The following is a 10,137-nucleotide window of genomic DNA, read 5'->3' on the forward strand; positions in this document are numbered from 1 at the left end:
GGTTTCACTTATGTTTTATAAAATGTGTCACATTGATCCCAAGTTTTATTTTGGAAGGAAAAAGAGGATTTCACATTGAAAACAATGGCAAGTGTGCAATTACTGTGAAAACAAGAACCATCAGTCGTATACATCCTCCATGAAATTCACAAAATGGATGGGGCGGAGCCTACATGGCACAATTAAAGCTGAAGAATAATCAATCATGCTGCTTGTCCAAAGGTCACGTGGAAGCTATCCAACACATCCAATGAACAGTCAAATTGTTTGGTATTCTGAACACTTGAAATGGATCCAACGCAAACACATCAAAACTAATCAACGTTTCTCACCAGGATTATCAAGACATGCAACGCGCACGCACATCGGCGTGATTAAAGCTGATCAACGCAGGATCCAATTTGAGATGACTTTAAAAAACAAACAAAAAACAGCAAAATACAAAAACAAGGTCAATGATTGATTGATTGATTGATTGATTGATTGATTGATTGAGGGGGACCAGTAATGAAAAAAAGCTGACAAAAGTAAAGTCCAGCATAGCAAAAAGCAGCCAGGGTGAGCGCACAGCCGGCTGCTCGTCACGGTTTTCCGATGTCAACCGTGATCTTGGTGTAAAGCGCCAATCTTTCCTTGGAAACCACCTTGTAGGACAGAGACTTGATGCCATCCCTGTTCATCGTCTCCCGAGTGTGAGCGATGCGGTCGAACCTGGCGACGTGCAAAAAAAAAAAAAAAAAAGAGCGGGCGGTCAGTATTTCCGAGAGACCAGAGCAAGAAGTGAGCGAGCTGGGAGAGCAAACAAAAAAAAACGGGCGCGAGAGAGAAGCGGACGAGGGAGAACAGAACAGGCGAGCAAGTGGGACGAGAGAGAGACAGGGCAGCTAGCAAAAAGGCGCTGCGTCCTGGCTAGCGACAGAAGCTAAACATCCGGCAACCTACTCGCCACCGCAACTGCGTACCAGAAAGCCAGTTCAAGTTTTCTAGAATGACGGGGAGGAGAAAGGATCTTCCGGCCGAGGAAAAGCGAGAAATGCGGAAGGAATGACGACACTGGACGTTTCCAGAAGACTGGAGCGACATCGGTGAAATATTTTGCGCGTGACTCGGAGAGCAAGCGAGTTGGTTGCGATAAAGGCGCGGTGAGGAAACTCTCGGTGGGGCAAGCGGATCTTCTGCAGCAGTGGGAGAATTCAAGAAAGGAACAAACATCGCACCTTGAAATACATTTCATCGTGAAATAAAAACTCTTCTATTGGTCGCTGTAGCATCGAGACTCGGGAGTTTCCGAAAAATTCCTGCTCCTTTTTCCGATTGTGTAGTGACGATTTTTGTTGGTATATGTTTCATACTTGAGCTTTTTCTTCTTTCCATGTGTGAAAATAATTCATTCATCCACGACTGTAATGCATTACTTTTATGAGCCAAAGCGCTGTGTCGGCAAGAAGAGCAGAGAGACGAGGTGAGACGGAGGAGAGCGGGAGGGAAGGAAGGAGCGTGTTACCGTACCGCTGAGGGTTGGGTTCGTTCTGTTTGTCTCTCTCGTGGCGGATCATGCGACATTTACCCACATCGCCGCTGGGCCTGGAGATGGTCATCCCTTTGGACGCCAGCCTGGCAAAAGACCAAAGTCACCTGTTACAGACGTTTCTCCCCCCCCCCCCCCCCCCCCCCTCCATCACTCGTTTTTTCTACAACGATGGCTCATGTCTGCGAATAATGCCGACCTGTTGTAGATGTCGTCGTCCTCACCCCCCCAGCCCCAGTAATTGTTGGGGAAGCCGTTGATGCTCAGGTACTGCTCCTTCCTCATGGACGACACGCCACCAAAGTACTGATTGTACGGCAACCTGCACATGAGAGTGCGAGTGTGTGTGACTTCTGCAAGCGACTGACGCACAATTTTGTGCAGGGAACAGGAAGCCTGTCGCTCCCTCGCAGGAAAGAGGAAACGTTGATCATGAGAGTTTGACAGCACATCACTTTCCTCTCAGCCGTCACTGTTGCACAAATAAACACACGAGGTCTGAAACTGTGAAAAGATTGGATTGCGGCTCGGGTAACCATTTTCTTCAAATCAAGCTTCCGTGCAATATCGTCTATTTGCAAACTTGACGGAAAATGACAACATGGCATGAAAACCTTAAAGGGTTTGGGAGTCGCTGCTGGTGTAGGGCCACACTTGCCTGTCTTGTGTGACGACACCGCGAGTTTGATTCCCACGACAAATCGCATTAAAAACCCCGCCGCCACTGAACTCTCGCACGTTTCTTTAACTTTCTTTCAGTGACCGCTCCCAAAGTAGGACATGTCAAAACTCGACAACGCAAAATTGCTTGGTCTGAGATCCGCTCCCGATTTGGATTGCCAAAAGATTCATCGTTCAGCGCCATACGTGTGCGTCTGACCTGAAGCCGAACTTGTCCATGGACACGGACAAGTGTCGGGGCTGGCTGAAGCACTTGTAGATGTTGCGGTCGTCCATGGGGATTAAGTCTACGTCACTGAAGACAAAACAGTCGTAGTCATACTCCTTCATGGCCTCGGCGTAGCCCACGTTCAACAGTTTGGCCCGGTTGAAGATCTCGTCGCCATCCTGGTGCGCGGGCACACACAAACACACACATACGAACAAGGAGCTCAGATGGCGTCCGGTTTCAGCAGCCGTGTCGATCCTCAGTGCTATTGTGGTGTGTCACCTGACCACTGGAGGGGGTCGTTTACAATGCTGTCGTCGCAGATTTTTCATTCGGACAAAAGTAGTACTTGGTGTCATCAATAGACAATAATGAAGCCTTCTATGGCGCGTGCCAAGAACTGCAGAGGGTTCATTTATCAACTTTGGTCATTTAGGCACTGATCTGGGAGGGCGTACAACACCAAACGCCAAATTGCCATCAATTGGGAGCGCAAAATAGTGCATCGGCGCATTCAACAAGAGACTGTGTATTTGCTCATTTTGGAACGCGAGCGGGGCATTTTTGAAAGGGTCGGACTTATCGGCGCACTCAAGTGCATACTGAGTGAAGTCCAAACCTTTGATAAATATTTCCTTGCACTTTCAAGTTTAGTCCTACATGGGAACTGGACCTTTTCGATGGGCTGGATTTGGGCTACTGAGCTGGAACAAATATTGCTCAGACTCCTTTGAGGTTTCCATCGTGAGTTTGTATTTGGGGGAGAAAACAACTTTGATTTTGCCAAGAGGGCAAGGCAAGCTCACCTGCCACCACCGGCGATACAAAAGCGTGCCGCGACTTTACAGGAAGAATGCGAAAGAGAAGCAGAAGAACAAGAAGGAGGCGTAGTTCTTTGGACAGCCGCGATGAGCTGCTATTGGCTCACACCAAGCGGAGGGGGCGTGTCTGAGCACCTCCAGAGAGAACAGCCTGTCTTGTCGGGGTTAGGGTTAAAAAGAGCGAGGAGGAGGACAACAAGAAAGACGGTTAGAATTGTTCATGCCAACATGCAAAATCAACATTTGAAAAGCAGAGTTATTGGTTTGCAAACATGTTAGGAATGGCAACAGACATTTGCTCACTTTCAGCGTAATGGACAAAAACATTTGCTCACTTTCAGCGTGATGGACAACATTGAGAGATCCTTAAAGTGGAAGTCAACCCCAAAATTCTCTTGACAATAATTATGTTGTATGTGCTCGTGTAAACACAGCATTCTGATTAATATTGCGTCTGTGGACTATGCGCTAATCAGCATCATTCACCTGTTTTTAGCCATCTCGGAGATTGGCCATTTTGCCACCTGCTGTCGACTAATGATGACATCATAGTTGCCAGTGCTCAGGTCTCAACCAATCAGGGCTCGGCTCTAGAAAACTGGTGAGCTGTGATTGGCTGCCACCTGAGACCTGGCAACTGTGCTGTCATTTTCACTCAATAGCAGGTGGCAATATGGCCGCCCACTGACATGGATGAAAATAGGAGGATTTGACTTCTTTTATTGATATTCTACGAACCAAACATTAATTGGAAAACTGAAAATGTTTGTTTGGGGTTCCAATATTAGAAAATGGGGTGAGCCAGAAGTCAACCATTAGTGGCGCCCTTCAAGCAGCTTGTACGCACCTTTAAGGTGCACAGTTACCAAATGGCTGAGTTGAAATCTCTTTGCCGGTACTGTCACAGTCACAATTTGATGCGTCAAAGCCATGCATGCGATACTGAGGTTTGTGTCGCGCAGTCGTCGAGTGGCAGCTCGCCGCTGCGTCGACGACTACCTGGTTGATGACGTAGACGCCGTAGTCCAGCTGCTGGCGCTGCAGGATGGGGTGCAAGTAGTAGAGCCAGAACTTGAGGTGCTCGTCTCGCTTGCGGAAGGGGATGACGATGGCCACCTTCTGCAGCGCCACACAGTCCTTGGGCTTGTAGCGGCCACCCGGCCCCACGTTGGGGTTGGTCTCCTCCACATCGTCCAGGCTCACCGGAATGTTAAACTCCACCCGCAGAGGACCCACTGGAACGAGAGTATTCCAACATAATCATACGATCAAGATCATTTGTCAACGCTAACAAAAGTGACCTTAAGACCTGGGCGCCATTAAAAAGCTTTATATCGATCAAGACCCCTGTACACGAGTTCCCATCACCAAGCCTGCCCCGGCTGCTATTAATAACCTTGTAAATGCTTTTAGTTTTCAAAGTTTTCAAACTGTAGAAAAGTTTCATCAACCAACAAAGTCACCATTTACCCGTCTTTTATCTGAATTGATGCTTGGCTGGAGTCATTTTAATCTTATTATTTGAAATGACTTTATTTCGATTTTGGCAGTGTCTTTGTGTTTTGCTTCTCATTCTGTCATGCTTTAAATGTTTTAGATTGAATTGTCTTTTTGTTTTGTGGTATGGCGCCGCTGTGAGTGGCAGCCTCCCGGCAGTGTTCTCTCTTTTCCGCTTTATTTCCTTCTTTTCTCCTTTTTCTTTCTTTCTATTTGTCCATTCGGCAATGCTGGTGCCTTCTACCGCACCGCGGCGTGTGCAGTTCGCTTCGGATCGGATGTTTTTTTTCCCCACATCGGTCGGGAGTGGCGTGACGCTACGACAGCCGTTCTGCTCATCCGGCCGGTGCTGGCCGGGTCCCTCGCCTTGGCCTCGCAGCCGCGAACCCTGTGGGACGTCCGCTCCCTCGTGCTCGTCGGAACCAACGACCTTCGCCGTGCCTGCCCCATGGTGACCATCTGCACCAGGACGCTGCTCACGCGTTTGCCTGTTCTGTGATGTTTTACCGATTCACGACCACGGTCCATTGGGCGGCGTTTAACTTGACTGCCCTTACACCTGTTTATTGACCCCGTGGAGGCTATTTTGTGTGTTTTGGGGTGTTCTTTGGTATTGAGGGGGGCTGGTTGGCCGCTGTTACTTTTTTCCTTTGTCTTGTTGCTTTGCTTTGGTTTTTAACTTTCACACTTATTGGCTTTCTTTGTGGCGCCGTTGTGTGGCAGCCTTATAGGAGCCTATTGAGTTGTGTGTGTGTGTGTGTGTGTGTTTTATATACCCGCTCTGTAAGTGTGAATACTGCTGGGGATCAATCAAGTTTCAATCAATCAAATGTGCTATACAAACAAACTTGCCTTGCCTTGCGTCGGCATCTGGCGGAGGTCACAGCTGAGGAAACACAGCGCGCAGAGGTTGGTGCTCAAACACGCCACGACAGAAGTCAAGTGTCAGAATAGTTTGGGATTTTTATTCTCACTCATTTTTTTGGGGGGGGTTTAATGTTTATGTTGCCATTTAAACTTTTGTTTTTCCAAATTCTGATTTTTGTGTTTAAGGGCAGTATTTCATAATTCATTCTTTTTACTAAAATGCTTTGCTTTCGTCTATTTTATATGCAGTGTTTTGCAAGTATGAAATTAAAAAAGGTCATATATTACGCTGTAAAAACTGAAAATACAGAATACACAAAAAATAAGTTCAACTGATGAAATAAAGAAAAATCAAAGTCAAGAACAGGTTTAAAAATGAGTCAAACAAAAAAGAGAAACTGTTTAAAAAAAAAAGCAACAGAACTAACTTTAAAACTAGCGAGCAGGTTCAGAAAAGGGGGAAAGAGTTAAGGAAAGATGAGTGTCATGAAAAAGTACCAAGTTTGCTAGTGTTGTTAATAGATGCAGAAAATGAACGTGTCTGACCGAGGAGGGGTGAAGTCTGTGGACATTTCTTCAAGCTTTTGCCTGCCGCAAGCTCATCTTCTGGTTCTGCGGCTGCTTTGGCTTCCAGGGGCGGCTTGGCTGCCTCGGTGCTTCCTGTGGTGCCAATGTGTCCCGTGATGCCGGCGCGGGTCTGCTGGTTCTGGACGAAGGAGAAGCGAATGTCCAGAGAGCGGACGTAGAAGAAGACGGTGACAGAGATGTGCAGGAAGCAGAGCAGAACGACGAGCTTGCAAGTCCGGTGAAGGACGTTAAAGTTGACCGTCGGCTCGGCAGAGCCCATCGTGACCTCTCTCTCACTTCCGTTTTTTTTGACCCTGCTAGCTGCTGACGAGAACCTCCATCTTCTCTCAGGTGGACCTGACGACGCAAGCCAGAATACGAACCGACACTAGTGACGTCAGCAACTCCAGAGTTCTCGCACTTAGCATTAGCCACGTTAGCTTTAGTTATGTTAGCCTTTCTCACGGGCGTTCACACAAGTTGGTCCCGTTCAAACACTTCTTCAAATTCAAAGACAGAACTGGCTCATAAAAACCTCACGTCTACGTCACAGGTCCTAAACGGATTAACGTTACGCGCGGCAACCAAAACTACTTGACGGGAACTTCCAAAGTCTAAAATTTTCGGCAGCCCCCCCCTCCCCCCACCCCCTAAGTCAAACACGCGCACAGCTGTTTCCATTTATACATTTCGAAATAAAATAATGGTACGTTTTTTACGCTTGTTGTATTTATTTTCCCCTCCCACAATAATTTGTTACTGTTTGTAATAAAGTTTCCCTGAAACGGTCATTTGTTACTACTTGTGTTAATTTGTTTTTTGAAATGGTAATTTGTTTCTGCTTACATTAATTTGAAATTTTAGTTGGCTGTAGCAGAAAGTGACGTACATCTCGGCGGCCATCTTATCAAGGCTAACGTCCCAACGTAACGGCCATATTGGTATAGGCAATATCGGCGATGTATGGCATTGAAAATGAATCATGTCTTTCTAATTTTGCAACAAATTTTCATGAATTTCCCATATCGTTCTCTGATGTCACTGTTTTAGTATCTTGCCAACTAATTCCTACTTTCTTTGTGGCCTTTGCATAAGTGATTCCCTGTGTTACACGAATCCTCTGTATTTCTACTGCTTTCAAGTTCACCTCACAACCCCGTTAAGCTGAAGCATCCCCCCTTGCGCGACTTCTCGATGCATTTGAAAATGAAAAAACACATAAAAAAAAACAAGTGTCCTCATTTGAGAATAATAGTACAGATCTATTGTCAAAATGAAATTGGGAATTTAATTTTAAATCGGAGGACAAACTAATATTATGGTCGATGATATTGTGATTTACTACCCGCTTAAAAAACAATTAAAAATTATCAAATAAATTTTCATTTTTTTCCAAAATGCCCGCGGCTAAAAAAGATGTCATTACAAAACTAAAATGATAGAAAAAAACATCCCAACTATCGCCACTAGATGTCCCAGTTAGTTGCTGGGCTCCCAACCTTTTTCTGCTTGAGTCTTTTACTTCCAAAGGGAAGGCTCATTCCATTCTGGCACAAAAAGAGGCAAAGAAAATCAAATCTATTCAGGAAACGTCTGTTCCCAAATTGATACTTGTCTTGTGCCTGACGACTGTAGCTTTGGTATTTGCTTGTTGCCAACCGATGCCATCCTGCAGGTGCCAGGTAAAAGTTCATTTCGGTGTTCCCGTGAATGAGCGAGTGATTGAAAATAACAATTGCGGAGAGAGTAAAATTCCAATTGATGAAGGTTCGGGACGGTGCTGGCCCGGCGGTGACGCGGCACCTTTTGATAACCTTGAATGAGAGCAAGGCAACCTGAGAGTGCTGGAAAATAGAAACATTTGTTACCGGCAACATCCTGTCAGGAACAAATTCAGGCTCCAAGATAAGGGAGGTGGCGGAGAAAAGAAAACGAAACCTCTCTCTCTCTCTGAATGACCTTAAAAGAAACTAAGAGGGCCTGAGCATCATGTCCTGGAAACAAGGGTGGAGGCAGAGAAAAAAAAGCGAAACCTAACTCACAGCCTAACCGGTACATATTAAGGAAAGGTTTGCTCCCAAGTTGATACTTGTCTTGTGCCTGGTGGCAGAGTACCTACCGTATTGGCCCGGCTATAAGACAGCCCCGATTGTAAGACAGCCCCGTCTTTTTCGAGACTCAAGTTTGAAAAAAGACTTTGTCTAGACCCCGAATGTAAGACGACCCCATCCCCCACTTTATCAGTTTTATTTCAATGAGAAAAACCTCGTCTTGTATTCGGGCCAGTAGGGTACCTTTGGCATTTGCTTGTTGCCGATTGCCGCCTTCATGCATGCGCCACGTAAAAGTGAGCCGTACGGTCATTGAGGTGCTCTCGTGCAAGAGTGAATGTATGTCACTGAAGAAGACAAATGGTGGAATCACAGAGAGTAAAATTCAGGACGCTGCACCGATGAATGACCTTGAATGAAACCAAGCGTCACTGTGCTGGAAACCTTTGTTATCAGCACCATCGAGTACATCCAGTACAAGCTGCAGAGTTCCATCAAAGTGGAATGTTCTTTTATACTTGCTGTCATTTCTTATTTTTGTACATATCATAAAGACTTCAAGCACTCAGAAATAATGGTTATGCAAGAGCAGCAGCTCGCTGTTGTGATACGCGAGAGAGAATATAATAGCGACTACGGTGGTAAACTAACCAGTGAAACTAGTACGATAATCATTTGTGGCTGCCTGAGTTGAAAGCCGCATTAAGATATGTGATTCATGTGATATGCATAAAACCTGACATGAGGGGAATGCAGAAAAAGTGAAAATCCAACAACTTGCAAATTTCCGTCCGTGTGTGTGTGTGTCCGTGTGTGCGTGTGTGTGCGTGCGTGCGTGCGTGCGTGCGTGCGCGTGTGTGTGTGTATGCGGTGGGGGGCATCCTGAGACACCCCCAATGGCATGCCGGCTAATCGGGAGAGTCGAGGGCCGCTCCCATGCGGGGCCGGTGAGGGCCATCATTTCAGTGAAGTTTTAATCTAGCTTTTGATTCAATGCATTTCCAACGTCACCATATTAGGAAGGACAACACCCGTTTTGCATCGCAGTTCTCTTCCCGGTGTGTCGAGTTGGGCGATACAACCCACCCCCAGCACTCACTGAAATGGGTAGATTTCTTCATGCCTGGATGAGGCTGAAAATCAAACCAAACCAGGCAAAGGGGTGGAGCCAGTGAATTGAACGACGGACGGAAAAAAGCTGAACACGAAAGGCTTTTTGCTGCCAAGTGTGCCAAGCTCACAAATAGGTCTTCAAGAAGACCAACCGCAGAGGAAAATGGTCAGGAGCCAGGCTTAGTTAGGGGCTTAGGCTACAACACGGGCTAATTCCTACGCTAATATCAGTCTTGGATGCTCTCCTAGCTTGCATTTTAGAAGATAAATACACTGTTTACCATGGAAAATAATAGGAACGTTTGGGAATATTTGTCATTTTTCACGCGTCCTGAGTGTTCTTAGTCACCAAACTGTTGAACAGAGGCTGCGATGTACCAAAGTCAAATTCCTTGTTTGGCACGCTCAAACGTGGCGAATAAGAAAATCTTGAACATAAACCATAATGCAACTGCTACAGTAGCCTAGTGATGATATATTTTCATGATGTAAATGGATCATCTTTTATTTTCTGTGATAGACACCCATGGTCAGCGCTTAAATATAGTCGAGTCAAGTGACGCGGCGGCGGCGGCGGCGGCGGCGGCGGCGGTATTCCACTATTCTGTCCGCCTGCCATTGGGCCGGTTGGATTTGAAACTCCGGGCTGAAAAATGGTCCCGGCGCGCCACCGGACACCCCCTTGGTTAAAAAGCGCCGGTGCCTTTTTAGGAAGCCATCCTTCCTGCTACGTGACAACCTGCTCAGAAAATGTCGGCTGATTGAGTGAGCCAATGTTTTTGACTTTTCAGTCAGTCGACGATG

General features: G+C 46.4%; 1 protein-coding gene across 1 annotated transcript; it reads right to left on the reverse strand.

Annotated features, from left to right (window-relative positions):
* Positions 1–27: 27 nt before the first annotated feature.
* b4galt1l (DP-Gal:betaGlcNAc beta 1,4- galactosyltransferase, polypeptide 1, like) lies at positions 28–6,811 on the reverse strand. The gene is made up of 6 exons (XM_088387066.1): positions 6,149–6,811; positions 4,238–4,473; positions 2,409–2,596; positions 1,728–1,850; positions 1,510–1,614; positions 28–711 (listed from the first exon to the last, which is right to left on the reverse strand). Exons 1-6 carry the CDS (start codon positions 6,447–6,449, stop codon positions 582–584), a joined length of 1,083 nt encoding a protein of 360 aa, XP_088243192.1. The 5' UTR covers positions 6,450–6,811; the 3' UTR covers positions 28–581.
* Between the last annotated feature and the right edge of the window lie 3,326 nt (positions 6,812–10,137).

This window comes from Syngnathus floridae, chromosome 1 (assembly GCF_059516105.1).
Source record: "Syngnathus floridae isolate MCC-2025c chromosome 1, RoL_Sflo_1.0, whole genome shotgun sequence".
Classification (NCBI taxonomy): Eukaryota; Metazoa; Chordata; class Actinopteri; order Syngnathiformes; family Syngnathidae; genus Syngnathus; species Syngnathus floridae.